The 17,618-nt window shown below is 43.8% G+C and overlaps 1 protein-coding gene across 3 annotated transcripts in view; it reads left to right on the plus strand.

Annotated features, from left to right (window-relative positions):
- The first annotated feature begins 1,039 nt into the window (after positions 1–1,039).
- The window catches only part of LOC119167385 (uncharacterized), a 28,121-nt gene continuing 11,542 nt past the window's right edge, over positions 1,040–17,618 (plus strand). Inside the window, exons 1-3 of one of the 3 annotated variants that reach the window (XM_075866653.1) lie at positions 1,040–1,086; positions 1,339–1,494; positions 10,695–10,908. In XM_075866653.1, the coding sequence (XP_075722768.1) occupies positions 10,701–10,908 (208 nt within the window). In that variant the 5' untranslated portion in view covers positions 1,040–1,086; positions 1,339–1,494; positions 10,695–10,700. The other 2 variants (XR_012884295.1, XR_012884296.1) reach the window with 2 other exon arrangements.

Consider the following 17,618-nt stretch of genomic DNA (forward strand, 5'->3'; position numbering starts at 1 on the left):
TAATCATGTCTTGACCTGCACGTCACATCCGTCAAGTCATCTTACCCTCCCCTGCTAATTTTGGTTCAAGCCAAGTTAAGGGGGTGACCACGAGAGCATCCAAACGTAAGCGGCTAAATAGAAAGAGACGCTCAATGTCACCAAAGTTCGCTAAAAAATGCGTCGCATATAAAAATGGGTGCGTCTACTTTTAGCTAGAACTTATCTGTTTGGACCTGTACCCTGGCACGCGGATGATTCTAATTAGCGGAAAATAATTTTAGCAACATACAGAATTAACAAGAAGTTATCTTGGAAGAATATCTTGCTGTGTTAGCGAGCTCCCGAGACAAAACTTCAAAGAGTGAATTCGCAAAGTTGCATAGATGGTCACTCAAAGCATATGTTTGAGTTTTGTATCCTGAACTGACTTTGGTATGTGCAGTTGAGTAAAAAAACCTCAAAATTAAACTTTGGCGATGTGCGACAATGTACTTTGCGTTCATGTTGGTTGTTTATTTTACCAAGTAAATGGAGAGTAGTATGTATTCAAACAGGCCACACCTGAGAGTTTAATACACCTACAGTTCTACAGGAAGGAAGATGTTTAGCACACAGTTGAAGTATGCCGCACATCGTTCAGTATAGCGTCGGTTGGAGCAGGTAATAAGGTGATTGTAGCAATAATTCAGTATAATTAGTACAGTTGATAAGCTCCAAACAAACTTAAGTTCTCTATTCGTTTTGCTAAGGCCGTTACAAATGTAAACAGAAGATTCTGACGCTTTTATAAAACAGCAATGAGGCATACTCAGAAGCTTTTAAATGTTCATACAAGAACTGTTATTTATTTTCTCTAACATTCGTAACTATGCAAGGTAACTTTTTATAGGCAAGTAGAATCGTGGAAATACAATGTCGCGAATAGCATTGCGCATCCTTCCACGAAGAAATACGCACCAAGAATTCTCAAAAGCGCCGGTAATTTCAAAGCTAATCCTATACCGCGACTCCGTAGTGCTTCTAATGACTGAAAAAGAGAAACAGAGAGGGCGCCACGCTCCCACGGATAGTACTTCTAAGCCTACGCCCACATTTGAAAATTACGTTAGCTGTTTTCTTCGAATATATGTTGCTACATAACATTACTGACTGAAAGTCATATACCAGTGGCGGAATGTGGCCATTGTTTTAGCAAACTTCTCTTATATGTTCAATAGCAATCAAGAAACCCGTAGTGTTAGCTTGAGTTGCTGTCTCCGAAAGAGATTTCCGTATTGATACAACGGGGGTTTTCGTGCTTTTACATCTCGTATTTCCAGTGTAGACCGATTTATTTCAGTATAAAAACTGTTACAGGTGCCTCGGATTTCACCGGCAGCCCTAGCAGAGCATCGTGTGATACGACACCGGTGGCAGGCTGGCGCGGCTTGATGTTTCCTGCGCAGTGGTGGTTGCCCCGTAGAGCTACGCTGCACGGCACAAGAAAAAGGAACTGTTGAAGACTTCCGAACGGTCAGTACCCTAATTGAACTGTGTCCTACTAATCTGAGGCACGGCTGCAGCTTCAACCTATCGCTTACAGATTAGTACCATGCACTGTTTGAAATCGGGGCACGTTAGGGCACAGAAGACGGTCAAATATTTCGGGGCCCTCCGCTACGGCGTCTGCCATAATAAGATGTTGGTTTTGGGATGTATAAATCCGAATATTATAAATATCAAATTAATCCCGTGATCTGAGAGTGTCCGATATTTCTAGTTCAGCGATTTGTCACTTGTGTTACGGTGCAATTGTGACAAAGCTTCGTTTAAAAAGCTTTTCTTCGCTTTCATATGTATATATATACGTAACTTACGTATGCAATTATATAAATTTTTTAGAGTTGATATATTGCCACGTTCCATTTCCCAAGTTTTTGTTATCGTCCGAAAATACCGCACGATTCTCAGCGCAAACCGCACCTGCAGTTTTCTTGAAGGTTCCGGACTGTAGTAGATCATTTCGATAAGATCACGCCCACTGTGCGAACGGTACAGATTGTTCTGGAAGCTACGCCACCGCCAGCGATAACGCTAGAACATTCGACGGCAAGAGTATAAATGCCGACGCGCTTCGCCGCTTGTCAGTTGTTGATCGAAGGCCGACGCTCCGTTCGCCGCTATCAGTCCAAGACTGCTATCTGTGCGAGACTGCTGCTGTAATTGGACTTTCAGTTTACCGGGCACAGGTTCGCCCAAATAAACAGTTAAATCCTAACACGAAGTCTCCTGTCTTCGGCCACGTCACGACCCCGTGACAATATAATTTAAGGCAAATAATACAGCTAGAGTACAGTTAGCATATAGCTAAAACAAACATATATGAAAACGCAGGAGAAAGCCTACTTTTGTATAATCACTTTTGTTATAAGTCACAAAAAATTCATACGGCAAGCCTTTCAAAAACACATGTCTGTTTTTTAACTAGTTTCACTGTGAAAGAAGAAGTATTGGATGTGCTGAAGGCAAAGCAAGCGTGCTGAGGTACCTTGGAAAATTTTTGATAATGCGAATTTGAACGTTTCTACATAAAGCTACAGGTAGACTTCTATATTATTTGGCTAGAAAAAAATCTTAGTAAATAGGAAATTCTGGAACGCTTAGAACAAGGAAAGAATTTTTCAGCCGCGTTATATAACTCTACAGCTTTATTTAAAATGGAAATTGTCCTAGGGGATCTCTCGAAGGCTCACTTCTGGCTGACCAGCAATGGGCCACCCAGAAGACCCACGAAGCGGTTTTTAGGTATTCTCTGTCGGTCCCAACGTCTAAGACGCCCGCCCGCCCGCCTGTCCCCCACCACACACACACACACACACATACACACACACACACACACACACACACACACACACACACACACACACTCGCACGCACACACACACACGCACGCACACACACACACACACGCACACACGCACGCACACACACGCACACGCGCGCGCGCGTATGTGTGTGTGTGTGTTGTGTGTGTGTCTGTATGTTTCTCTGTGTGCGTGTGTTTCTCTGTGTGAGTAACTCGTTTATGATTTTTACTCCAACTGTAACTCAATGTTGCCACTGTCTTGCATATGTATATGAACTACACTATTTTTAGGAATGCACTTGGGAAGTTTACAAATATTGATATTGGAAACCAGGCTTCTACTTTCTAATGCTTTGGTTTCTATACACATAAACACCATGATGGCATATATCCTACTGTGAAATAGATTATTCAACTAAGATAACCCACGAAAAGGAGAGAAAATTTTTGGTCAAGTTCTTTTAGTTCAGTTTGTAGAAGCGGCAATCTGCTAAACCGTATGAATCTGGTTGTCTGTTCTTTTACTCAAGCCTGTCAGTCTGTCTGTCTGTCCGTCCATCCGTCCTTATGTCTGTCGACTTGACTATTGTGTTCAGAAAATCATGGGATGCAACAAACCCATGGAACGAGCGTCTGTACAACAAGCACAATAACAAATGACAAAGCACAACATACATTACACATTTAAACAAAAGTGTCCAAGTCCGTGGAGTGTGTTTAGAAAAAAATGTTTAACGATTTCGAGTACTTCGTACTCAACTATGGGAGAGCTCTAGCCGTCCCGCTAAAAGAATACACAGATACTAGTGGACCTGTGATAAAGAGATGGATATCCATTGTGAAACGGAACGACTTGTCTTTTTGCCATTTACGCTTTAACTTTAGTTCCGAAATCAAACCTCATCTACAGCGCCCACCAATGTTGCTCTGGTTTCGTCTCTTTTAATTTTGCGTAGCTTCATCTAAAAAGCAAATGTTGCGCAACTTGAGGCAAAACATCAACAAGTCACTGTGCTCTGGCGTGTTTTTTTTTTATAGTATCGAAGTCATAAATAAGTTATTTCTAAGGAAGGTAGCGTTTATTAGGCTAAGCTGACAGTGCAACACCGTGCATGAAAAGGCATGTGTTTCCTGCGCTTTGCTAAGACGATACAGCGGTGACACCTACACGCTACGCGCATCGAGGCACTTTAACGCAGCGCCTCCAGAATCCCATTCACTGAATTTCTCGCGCAGAACAACCAATAAATGTCTGATTAACTCTCTCCAGATGGAAGACTATTGACATTCGACGACGTTTGCAGTAAACGTGCAGATAGAGGGCGAATTTCGTTTTGCTTTTCCATTCTTCTGTTATTTATGGAAATACGATGTGTGTATATTGTTTGGCGCACGTATAATTTTTAAGTTATATTTTGCCGTTAACCAAGTGTTCTCAAATAGGTGACCGGCATAATGGGCAATCGCAGGGAACTGTGGGATACGACGGCTTCCGGTTCAACGCATCACGCGGGCTAGCAGCGGCACGCGCGTATTTTTGTACAGCTCCGTCGAATAAAAAAAAAAAAACCGTCTTCGTGCAATGTCAGCGCTTTAGAAGTTGGTTTTTGTTTTTGCTGACCATGACTGTGACGATGACAAGCTACGAAAGCCATGAACGGCAAAGAAACTTTTTCATCGCACCAAAATGATCTGCAACGCTTTTATGCTGCGCCAGATTGGCCTAGCAGATCAGTCGATACAGGAAACAGTTCTCATTGTATGATACATTACTGCAGATAAAAAATCACCATTTTAAAGATCTCAGGGGACGGGGATATCAGTGTGCTAAAAGTTCATTTCGGGGTCGCTGCTTTGGCTGACATCGTCGGTCGATCTGCATGAAGCGCAGCACTTATTGAGCGAATTGAGATATCTTTTTTTTTCTCGCCTTCTGCGCGCTATGAGATGCATTTCTTAGTCGAATACAAATTCTTATATAAACGCTGATCTTGATTAAGCTGCGCGGCATGGCGACACTTAAACAATAAAGTCAGACATAGGCGGCGCTGAATAATCTAAACCCTGCGCTTGTTTAACGCACTTCTTCCTTTGATTGCCGTCCTGGCGCACAGTTTGACCAAGATTAACGCAAATGCACTCGTCCAGCGCTCCGTGTAAACTTACTCTTGAGTGAAGCTCTTGCCTTTTTTGTCATATATACGGGTGGAATGGCCGGTGCCAATCTCGTATGGCAGGTAGATTTCACCCGCGCTTTCCGATAATATCTTTGCTAGGCGCGCCTGCGCAACAATTTATTTCTCAATATAATATTCACAGCAAATTCATACGTAAGCTTTTTTTAGTGTGGAATACACATGTATATGTTATAAAAGTCTTTTCGCACACTATGGATTTAACGTTCCGTGTAAGCTCAAAAGCTATACCTGTCGCCGTGGCTCTCTGCTCAGTCACGGCCCACCTCATTTTTCTTTCTTCGCTTCGTAGCAATCGATTCATGCGTTTGCCTTTCACGCTCGAGTTGGAGCAGCCAACGGCTCAACACCGACCATGGTTTATCAGGACGAAGATAAACGGACAACCGCGCGCGCTAATCCCCAATAATCTGAGGCTTGCGGCGAAGCAGTTCACCGTCGTGTACTCTTCTCGAACCGGAAGCCGGTAGCAGACGGTGCATCCCGCAATCCCTCGCTCTGTTACTGGTCACCTATTGTACTGAAGAGTACAGTTCTCTAGGTAATGAAAGTACGTAACCTCTATGTACGCAACCTTGAAAACACAAAAAATCCGGTTTACTTTCGTTCGGGCGCGTAATCAAATAAGTCTACAGCTGAATGTTCAAGAGATTTCATTGAAGTGCCTGTCACAATGAGAAGGCTGAATGAAAGAGGCACCTTAAATATCGATACTAAATCATACCTAAAACACAGTAAATACTACTCACAGAAAACGACATTTCATATTAGCTGTATGACTGAACAGCCTAAGAGCAATGACCAAATGAAAGTAATTTAGTCGAATAAGCACGCAATGAAAGACCCATTTAACGAATATATGCGTTCGATACCCTTTGATTGATTGATATGTGGGGTTTAACGTCCCAAAACCACTATATGATTATGAGAGACGCCGTAGTGGAGGGCTCCGGAAATTTAGACCACCTGGGGTTCTTTAACGTGCACCCAAATCTGTTCGATACCCTTTCACAACTGACTATTCACCGCATAAATTATGCTTGTCTACCACTGATCAAGTGTTTATATTGAAACACAACATTTTAGGCATATATTGTGCCATACTGTGAAACAAGCTGTACTGATTATGACAAGCCTTCAAAAAAGACGTCTGGTATGTGTAATAATAGACTTCATATAAAGCCGAGATCTCATGACAAGCTTCTCAATATACTAACCAGCATTGCACATACTTGCGCAGTGCTGTAGCTATCCGCTTGCGAGGTAGGTATCCGCTTGTTACACTCCTGTTTTTCCTATGAAACGTTCTTGCAATGCGACCTGCTGTAGTAGTGTAGCATACGGCCACTTTTTCTAACTATTGTTACTCTGAGAAAGTGAGTTTCTAACTTAAATGCCCTTGAAGACGCATGCTTGCGCATCTAGCAAGTTCATAAAGAAAATTATGCATTTGTGTAAAGAAAATATGCGTTGTACACTTGTTTAGACGCGTAGATTTGATTGTCTTCGCGCTTCTTAAAACCAGCTGGACAGTAGGTAACGTGTCCACTGTGTTTGTTTTGTGGTTTGTGAGATCAGAACGTCTATCCAACACGTTTTTTACATTAGAAAAAAGAAGATTAGCACAACCGAATATATATATATATATATATATATATATATATATATATATATATATATATATATATATATATATATATATATATAAACGTATTTGGCACTGATTCGCTGAGTCATTAGTCATTTTCGCTTACCAAACACCGCGCGTCTGAACAAGTTTTTTTATCCCCCTCCCCCCCCCCCCTTGGACATATTTTCGGTCATTCGGACATATTTTCGGACATTCGGACATGTTTTCGGTTAAAGTTCTAAGACTAAAGCCACCACACTTCACCATAGCCGTACCATACGTTAGGCTTATACGGCATCATCGCCCGTGTGCGATGGTCGTAGCGAAAAACATGGATATTAATATAAGAAGAATGTCATAGCCGCTCGCGTTGAGTTTCGATCGTGACCGATCGATAGAGATAATATTCGCTTACTTCACTACATAGATCTAAGGCTAACAACGTGGATATTAGAAGTTTCAAGTGCATTCCAGTGCGCTGAAATTGAGTGGTGTGCGCTGGTAACGCTATTCTTTTTTGTTAAGAACATGTAAAATCTAAGAAAACAAATGGAGTACGCTTTACTGCATATATGTGAGGTTATTAGGTAGTGGTAATCCCTGGAGGTGTGCCGACGTATCTAAAGGTAATCAAGAGCAAGAGTGTAAATGCGTTTTACTCTCTCATTCCCGAGGAGTATATGGGCATTTCACTCTCTCAAAAAGGGGAAGAGTAGAAAACTGTTTCCCTCTTTCGTTTCATACAGAGTGAAAATGAATTACTCTATCTGATGTCTTGGGAGAGTAAAAGAACACTCTGAAGAGTGACTTGGTCTTTTTTACTCCTTCCATATCCTCCGCAGTTTTTAGAATGTGTATATAAAATTCATGAAAACCTATGCGCTTATTACCACTCAAGTATGGTGACTGCGTTTGAAATATCTTTTGTAAAATAAAAAAGAAATAGCAGATAGGTTTGTAACAAGATTTCTCTGTACCGTTCTTCGCCATTTGTGCACAAATAAAGGTTGTATGGAATATCGAGTCACAACGTACCCTGCTGTGTAAAAAAATGGCCCTGTATCTGCATGTTACACTATTCTCAAGAGAGTGAACAAAATGTCTATGTGATGTTCTGCGCAAAAAAGAAATGGTGCATGGCATTCTGGAGGCGCTGCGTTAGGCCGCGTTCACACTGAGAATTCCGGCCGCCGAAAGTGCTCCGAATCCGGTTCGGCGGCGGCGAGATCCGCCGAAAGGGCCCTCTCCGCGCCGATCGCTCTCGGACCGATTTGTGCGGTGTCTGCCGCCGAATCGGTCACCGCGGACCAATAGGAGCGCTAGTCAAGGAATTTGAAAAATGGCGGCCAAGCCCTACTCACTTATTATGCTGCAGTGCACGTAACTGAACGTTGAAACCAACGGTAGTTTAACCTACTGTGTGCCTACTTCACCTCCGTATTTCGTAAAAGAGGTGACCGAGCTTGCTGTTGGCGTGACCGAGCTTGTTGCGGTCTTGCAGAGCAAAACAAACCCACCAACGTCGCTGGCGTCGGCGGTTTTTCTGCTCTTCGTGCATTACAAGACAGCCGCTTGCCGGCAAAGTAAGCAGTACTGTCTTTTCTTGCGTACGAGAATCATCGAAATATACACTACCGGATAGCGTAGTGGCGTTTGCGAGCCGCGACAACAACCAGGTGACAGCGCATCCATCCCGCGTTCACCCCGTAGTAGATGGCATATTCGGCGGCGCGGGGCGCGTCCAGTGCGAACGACGCTGTGTTTCGGCGGCAGGGGAATTTCGGTCGCTGTATAAAGCGGATGTTTCAGTGTGAACTAGGCATTAGAGTGCCACGAGCGTGAAGCGGAGGCGAACGAGTGCATCAAGTCGTCACACGTGAGACATGAGCGCCACCTGGCAGTTATCTTGAAAAACGAAGCGTACGCGCCCTGCGCGCCCGTTTCAGAGGTGATAAGGTGTAGAGCGCAAGGCGAGGGGTAGGTGCCACCGCCGTGTCGTCTTAGCAAAGCGTTGGAAACACTTGCCTTTTCGGGCGAGCGTTGCATGGTCAGCGCAGCGTGATAAACGCTACGGTCCTTAGAATTACTTATGTATGGCTTTTCTAGCAAGAGACACACATACAGAATATTGACGTGTTGTTATGGTGCCTTATATATGCGCAATAATTTCTTTTTCAAGGACAATCGCCGCACAAGTACGAACGCTGAATATTGAGGAATGTTGGTGGGCGCTGCGGATGGGGTCGGCCTTTTGGAGTATCGCTTGGCCACTTTAGTGCCGTTGAGGTTACTGTTAAGGGTGAACAAACAGGCAGGCAGGCAGGCAGGCAGGCAGGCAGGCAGGCAGGCAGGCAGGCAGGCAGGCAGGCAGGCCAAAATTTTTGCGCCGAAGGTCCCCAAGAAAGACTATCGTCTTTAAAGCTTCTGGTAGAATGTTCGCCGGCCTACTCAGTGTGCCTTGAGTAGACAGGGGTAATCGGTGCTTTACTCAGAAGATATTGGGTGTGTGGACTTGAAGTACATCACCCCAGAAAGTTACATGCTATAAGCTTCTACAACTCATGGGGGCAACATCACTGAGTGACCGCCTGTGAAACCCCCAGCTCTGCGTTCGGTGTTTGTGTGGTGTGCAATGTGAATCTCTTTCTCTCAATTTTTCTCTCTCTTTAGTTCCTTATTGCCCTTTTCCTACTAGTATAGTAGTGACTGGGCGTAGTCTAGTTAACTTCGCTAGCTTTTTTTTACATTAATAAGGATGATAGTCGTTCATGGAATACTTCAACGCTAAATTTTGGTCCGTATGTCTGTGTGTCTGTCGTTTGAATTTTCTGCCTGTCAACGAAAACGATTCAGCTACTAGCCAAAGTTGAACCATTTCCTCAACGCACATCACTCTTGTTCAAGTGTCTGCGTTCATACTTGTGCACATTGTCGAATAAAAAGCCAGTATTACGCATATCTGCATATCAACACATCAATATTTTGCGGTATGTTTTTTATACTATAAAAGGCATAAAAATAGGTAATAAAAAGCCCGCAGCGTTAATTGCGCTGCACTGGTAATGTGATGCTATGCACGAAAAGGCGGGTGTTTTCTACGCATTGCTAAGTTCGCACAGTGGTGGCACCTACCCGTCGATTTGCATTCTACAAGTTGTAGCCTTCGAGATAGGGTGCGCTCGCCATCGCGTGCATATCGGAAGCCATGCACAAACAGATCCTTTCATTATCAAAGATTACTGCCAGATGACACTCATAACTCACACAGCGCTTCAAGAATTCATTCACCACAATTTCTGGTACAGAACATCAAATAACTGCTTTTTTTTTATTCACGCTTTGCAGTCGGAAGACGTTTGACGGGATTTGCAGAGAAACACGAAGATCCGAGGCCTAATTTGCCCTTTCTTCGGTGGTTCATTATTCTAAAAAACATATATTCCCTAAACGTGAAATAACCTTATCGTCTTACGCGGTAACGTATATATGGTATCAACTTTTGCATTTAAATTATGCGTTTTCATGCATGTGACACAAATATGAAGCACGCTGTCACCAAGAGCTCCGCATTTTATCCATGAGGGAGTATATTTCTTGTCTTTAAAGCTGCAGCTAATTATGCGTCCCCAAGTGTTGATATATATGCTTGCTGCGAAATTCACCAATCGTAGCAGGTTGGCAGGTAAAGTGAGTTTACCTTTTCGAGTTTAGAAGTTCAAGCTGTTAAAATACCATGACGTGACGCGCCTAGTACCCAGAACATGTTGGATAGGTCAAAAAGTCTACACGACAGTTTTACAGTCTTCCAATGGTCTGCCGATAGGCCAGTAGTTTGCTTCGTGTACAAGTCAGCAAAACAACCCCGTATTTGATCTTAAAATGAGTGTCATTTTTGTTCGAATGGCTTTCCTACATTTATATTTTTTCTGCCGTGTTACCGCTAGTTTTTTAATTAAAAAAGAAAGTTTTTTTTATTCTATTACCGCTCATTAGATATATGCTTGTCTTGTCAATCGCAACAGTTCATCTTCTTCATTCACAGAAACCAATGAATACAAGGACATTCAAGGTCGTCAGCCTGCTTTGGGCAGCGATGGCCTTGTGTCTGCTTGTTGGTCAGACGGAGGGAATAGTATGTTCACCTGGCGTCTGCGAGCAAGAGACGTGTGAACCCATTGACGAATCTACCTGCGACGGAATTGTGAAACCACGAGCAACTTTCTGCCAGTGTTGTCCGGCTTGCATCAGACTTCTCCGTGAGTGTCTTTGTTTGTTGTTCATCACTGGCTATCCGAGAATAATCTGGATTGTGGTTACAAAGTAAAGCAAGTAAAATTAGATGTCGTACGCTAGATAATAACATCGCCGCTGTTTTACGTGGCTACAGAATAATACCATAATGAGACTCGCCATCGTGCAAGGCTTTGTAATATATGCATAACTTGGGATCTTTGATTATGTACCTAAATAGAAAACCATGGGCCTCTGTACTTTGTCGTTCATCGAAATGCGACCACCGTTATGATGATCGTACCCGGAAGAAACGGGTCATTACAACCGATAACCAAAACTGTGGTGATCGGTCTGCGGATTAATAAACAAATAACGTGGTGTGATCCCCTTAAAATTTGGCCACATGCTACAATCGCAATCGACGACTCCAAATTATTAATCTATGATATAGGCTGCGAAGCAAAGTGTAAGCTTTTGTTAAAAGCGGACATTGCCGCTGAGTCATTTTGCAGTTAATCAGGGTAACAGACTTCTTTGATTCACTTACGTTCAGATATGCTTGTATACAACAACTGGCTGTGCTTCAAAGCAAGAAACATTCTAATTGAGCAGGATCGCAGATTGACATTATACAATTAGAAGTAGCTCATAATGGATATCTCGTCTAGTAACATAATGTAACAAGGCAGCAGCCGCAGTAGCGTTTTCTTGTAACTGTATGTCCCCAATGTGAACATGGTATTTACCTACGCATTGGAATATCAGATCGTTATGTTTTATAAATGTATTGAGCGTAATAGCTCACACATTCTGCTTGTCTTTTCTTTTCCATTCAGTGATGCTTACAAATGGTTTAAGCATGAATTAATTTAACTGATGGTATTGTGATAAAGCCTTAAGTCATTTCTGCGCAGTTTGGAAGAAGTTTTCATCCAATCGATTCAGAACGTTTCTGTCCTTCTCGAAAAGGATAAAAAACTTGCCTGCGGATTAGCTCGGCTAAGCCAGGCTATGCGTTGCGTGAATTACGGACGGACGGATTGACGTAAGAGGCCTCCTCGAACGTGCGCAGTATACCACTCTTGATAAGCCATGCGAAGCTGCTCAACCTGGGTCAGCGTAGCTGACGCTTCGAAATTGTGAAACGCTTGAGCTCTGCCTTTAAGGGCAGGTATTGATAGCACAAGCCTAGTGCGTTTAGTCTTGTCTGTTCTGCTGTTCCGGCTATCGGCGCATGCATGAAGCATGCCTTAAAGGAACGAATGACTGTGCGCGTATCATCGGCCGTTTCAAAGTACCGCTAAATGCCTACTGCAAGCATGGTTGTTCAGTGCCCACTGCGACACAATTAAACCTACACAGATGTCCACTTTGTTTATGCAGACTGTGTCTGAGTGCTCACACCTTTTGACGCCTGGCGTGATTCTACCCTTCTGCCGTGCGATATATGACGGAATAAAGAGACTGCTCTCACAACATTACATCCATATAGAGATTTCTTTCTCAAAGCCGTTTAAACAAATATTCTTGCTCTGTTGTAGAAGACTCGCTCTCCGCGCGATGGCCTGAGCTCAATCCTCACTCGAACGACGAAATACGTGCTACTTTATTTATTTGCAGCTTTCTCAATTTTCCGGTCACGGATGAGGCTATGATTCATTGCCTGCAACGAATGACGCCTTCGCCGGCACCGCGATTCCTGCGAAACGAGCTGTTAAATGCTCCTGCGTTAGAATGCAATGACGCAATAGAGGACTGGTGCACAAATGTTGAGCTCAAAAACACGTCCTCTTATACTGTTCGTAAGTTCTCTCTCTTGCACGGGCAAAGTCCCTTTTTGGCGCATAAAAGTGAGAAAGTTTGTACCCGAGAAATTCCCGTGTCGTGTTCAGAATCTGTGTCAGCATCTGCAGTATTGAAGGAAGCCCGAACGTTGTTCGGGTGTGACAACTCACGATGGGTGGAAATAACACAAAATACGAGTCGAATCGAAATTCAATCTCCGGTCTTTGACGTTGCGAGTAGGTGTTTCACTACAGAGCCACGAAAACGATTACCTGAAAAAAACAACACAAAAGTACCTATAATGGTGTGATGTATAAGGCAAGGAGTCGAGTTATGACATGTAATACTGCGTGCCAGAAACGTAAAATAGCACCAGACATCCCGCCTGGTGGACACTGTCACGAACAGTGTGACAGCATTCGCCTGCGCCTAAACAGTGGCTATACATCAAAATTCAGAGACGTAAAGGTTTAAATTATATTAAGCCATTCAAGATAGATAAGTTCCTGTTTAAAATGAAACGTGTAAACATGTTTCGGAGTTTCTGCATTTAAAGCAGGTTTACTGTTGAGAGTGAGCATCTTAGCGCAATTAGTACTATCAAGTAGCATTGATCATCATAATAAAGTTGGTGTTATGTCATGTCTGACCCAAACATGCAGTCATTCATTTATACCCAGAACATCAGTAGACTTGAACCGCCCTCCCGGATCTGTGGCCATCTTGACCAATCACCACTTGTTTCGTTCTGCACCAACTAGCATTGTATAAACGCCTACACCTACTTACGTGTTCTCTTTGTACACAATGCTTATATGTTGTTTGTTTTTTACTTTTTATTATTAGCTAACATTGTACGAGTCAAAAATCGTGTTTCACCCCCCCCCCTTACATAATGCCATTGACCTGGATGGTATTACGAAATAAATAAAAAAATAAATGTATTCCCGCTAACACGTTTTCCTTATTGTTTAAGGCGAAAACGACTCCTGCTTCAGTCTTCTGCTCAGCGGAGGAGGGCCACCAAAGGCAGAGTGTGCCAAGGGCCTATACTGTGATCCCAGTACAACAAAGTGTGTTCCTCTGCAAGCAGCGTGATTTTAATACTTCGCACTTTTGTAGATGACGAACGCAGTAGCAATATGTATATCCTTTAGCATCGATTGTTCCCTCAAACAAATGATGAAAAACTAATAAAATTCTTCTGTTCCCTGTGTGTGGATATGCATGCCTTTATGATATTCCGACGTGTTCTCAACCCGTGCAGACTGCGTATCCCTTTGCATATCCCTTCACAATTCGCACTAGGGCTCATAAGAATTTTTTTCTTCTAAAGAGTGTAGGACAAGAGTCACCTTCCCATTCAAGACGCGTGTCTTTGTCATTTATTGTAGCAGGTATCCCTCAAGACCACACTTATCACATAAGCCTCCTTCCATGCTAAATACCAAACTATGCATTTGAGCTATCAAGAAATACCTACAGATAAATGGATATAAAGATATGCGTGACTTAAACGGATCTAACCTGCTAGTATATCCTGAGAATGTATCGGTATGAATGATGTAGGTGTTCCCCCGGATTTTAGGCACCAATAATGTTGAGACTGAGAAGAGGCTCGCACCCGCGTTGCTCTGGTTTAACACTTTACCCCCTTTTTTATCGAGTGCTCACGAGCAGCCCTAGCATTTACCTGCTCCTTCGTGCTTCTTGGGCCCAGCGTGGCGTTTGCTGCCATCGTTTTACCGCAGTAGGTTAAACATTATTTGTTTAGGCTCCACCACTTCCGAGCTTGTTGTCGAGCTGCCTCTCGCCGACAGTTCAGATTTCCAACAGTATTTGCCATTGCAGTACGTCAAGCACGTCTATGGCCAGAAAAAAAGACCGCCGCGCGAGCGCATGTTTTATAATACGTGGAGCAAGTGATGCCATCGCCAAGGTAATTATACTTGTGCTCGGCACAGCATCTCCTTCACCTAGTACTTCCCACTCACCTGCTCCGACGTTTCTTATCCTTGCTCGAATACCTCCGGTCGAGCAGCTGCAATTACCCTCCCCTGTCTTCATCATCCCCTTTTCTATCCTCTCTCTTAAGTCGACACCTCTCTGCTCATGTATGTTTCACCCTCACTTCCTCTACAACATCTCCTCGTCCCCACTCCACCATCACTTCCCTTCAACTTTTCTTCATTCATTGGGATTCTGTCAGTTGGTTTATGCTATTATTTCTGAATGAATGGATCGATGATGAGAGGCCCCTTTACAAGTCTCCCACCAGAATCCCTATGACAAGTCTCCAATCAGAATCAACAAATGAAAAGAAACCTTGTTAAGGGGCGAAGGTCTATATAGCGGCACCCGTTCGTCCCTCTTAGCCATTGTAATATGTAACAAGTACAACATTTTGACCTCCAAGGTGGTGCCGGTGAGAGATTTCTTCTGTGCGTTGGTGAACAATAAAAAATAGTGCTCAATGTACATGCCAATGGCTGCTGATGAGGAATGAGAGACGGGAGCATTCGGCTTTCAGTTAACGCGCACGCTGCGATCCCCATAAGCAGCCATTGGCATGTACATTGAGCACTATCTGACAAGAAAGGGTTGCTACGTTACACTCGCTGTGTGTAAGCTCCATTGTTTTAGAAAGGTTTAGCTAGCCTTGAGTCACAGTGCCATAAATGCAGTGAACTAGTATATACCATGATTGAACTCGAGGTGGTTAAAGGTGGGAAGTAGATACGAAGCGCAAACCGTAAGAAAGTAAAAGCAGAATTCTCCTGTTTCTCATTTCCCATTAGCAGCCATTGGAATGTACATTAAACACTATCTGACAGGAAAAGATTGCTACGTTATACTCGCTGGGCGTAACCCCCTTGATTTTAGAAAGGTTTAGCGAGCGTTGGGCCGCAGTGCCATGAATACAGTGAACAAGTATATACCATGAACTCTAGGTGGTTAAAGGTGGGAAGTAGACCCGAAGCGCAAGCCGTAAGAAAGTGTGCGTGTGCCACCTCTCGTTTAGTTCTTCAAATGTCCGCTGGATGGCGGTGCTTCTATATGGGGAATATATGTTGAAAAGATGCGAGATGGTGGTACTTGGAGTGTTGAATAGATGGACGAACGAACACACATACACATGCATGGATGGACGCATGAACGGACGCAGGGGCGGATGCATGGACGAATGCAGGGACAGACGCACGAACCGACGCACGCACGGATGGGCGGATGGACGCATGGACGGTCACACAGACGGCCGCATGGACGGACGGAAGCAAGAATGGACGGACGAATGCTTCGCTTCACTCTCCATTATTCACTCCGTGGATATGCTGCCAATTTTTGTCTTATCTTTTAAAGTCAGCCTAACACCTTAATTTTTAACATCGAATTATTATATCTCACCAAACAAGAAAAAAATGACGCAAATTAAAAACTCGGTTCAAGTAACAGACCACTACGGATATCTTGCGTAGTCCGACAAACACTGCCTGCAGCTTCTATTTCAGTTCGGTACAAAAAAGGTGCCCCTATTTTAGACTGCCGTGTCATTGCGTTTCGCTGTGCTATGACGCACCGCCGGGATGCCGAAATAGATGCATAGAGACGTGACGTAGGTTGCCTGTATAGACAGCTGCGTGTAGGTGAGCAGCGGAATGTATGTACGTCAGCTTACGACCAATGCTGGAGAGAGAGCATGGTTTTAATTGTGCGCGGATTGCGCCAGGCTAGTTCCGGGCGCTCTAAGCGGGAGTACACTGAGCGCACCGCTCGGGACTCGTGGCGCTCCAAGCGATAGTGAGGGCGTGCCACTACAGCCTCCATCGTCAACCTATTGTGGCAGCGATGGTATATAGGTTTATTGAGTCATAGATGTAACTGGACATCAGGAACGTGGTATGGAGGCTTTAAATATGGTGAGTGCCTCATTGCTTTGTGTGGTACAGACTTCTTGTTTTTTATATACTGCTCATCACCTTGGCATAAGATGCGACGAACGCCGAGAAAAACATTCCTGAACCTTTCCGTCAACTTCTAAGCATTGTTGTGCGATTCCATTAGGCATGGCTAATATTTGTGCCCTATGGCATCGATGCTGGCGCCACCGTAGTTCCTGCATGAGGTCCGAAGTGATAACATTTGTCTGTGCAAGGGTGCAAAAATACCGGGTTAGCGAACGACTATATCGACATCTTATGTAGCTTCGCGCCACACCATATTCACTGTACATGTTTGTTACTGCCTATAGTGTTTATGAGCGGACAATATCGAAAAGGCAACTCATTCGTAACTATTCCGCTGCAAGGGACCTACAAAAGAATTGAAATTCACTGTTTCTGCAATAACTATTTGTGCTTGCTTGCTTCATCTTCACCCCGCTTGATGGCGCCTGCTATGCAGCCAGTCTGGGACTCTAGGCCTTTCACTCCTAAAAACCTGATTTGAGCTCAAACACACGACACACTCACGCACACACATACATACACTATCCCAGGCATCAAAGACGCACGGCGCGTACTTGAGTGGACACTGTACCGTGAGCGCTGTTCTTATTTGATGCTTGGATGTGCGGGTGCGTGAGTGGGTCGTTTGTTTGCGCTCAAATTAGGTTTCTAAAAATGATCTACCAACTGGCCCAACAACACGCTCTGTTACAATAGGCTTTTCATGTTTACGGTTTCGGTATTCTAGGTTCTTCTAGCATCGGTAAACCGGCTGAAACAAGGTGATTGCAAGTCACGCTCACCGTTCGGCTGCTTTTGACTTGATGGCTGGGGCCCCCGAAAAGCGAATGTCGCGTATATATAGCCATGGATGAAGGTGCCTTTCTAAGGTGTGGCCATAAACGTAAAGACTGCCATCCTCCGGGAGTCTTTACGGTCTCGTAATATGGTAATGTAAAAAAGTATATGGAGAAGCTAAATTCCCATAATATAACACACACGTG

Source organism: Rhipicephalus microplus, chromosome 6, assembly GCF_043290135.1.
Source record: "Rhipicephalus microplus isolate Deutch F79 chromosome 6, USDA_Rmic, whole genome shotgun sequence".
NCBI classification, from domain to species: Eukaryota; Metazoa; Arthropoda; class Arachnida; order Ixodida; family Ixodidae; genus Rhipicephalus; species Rhipicephalus microplus.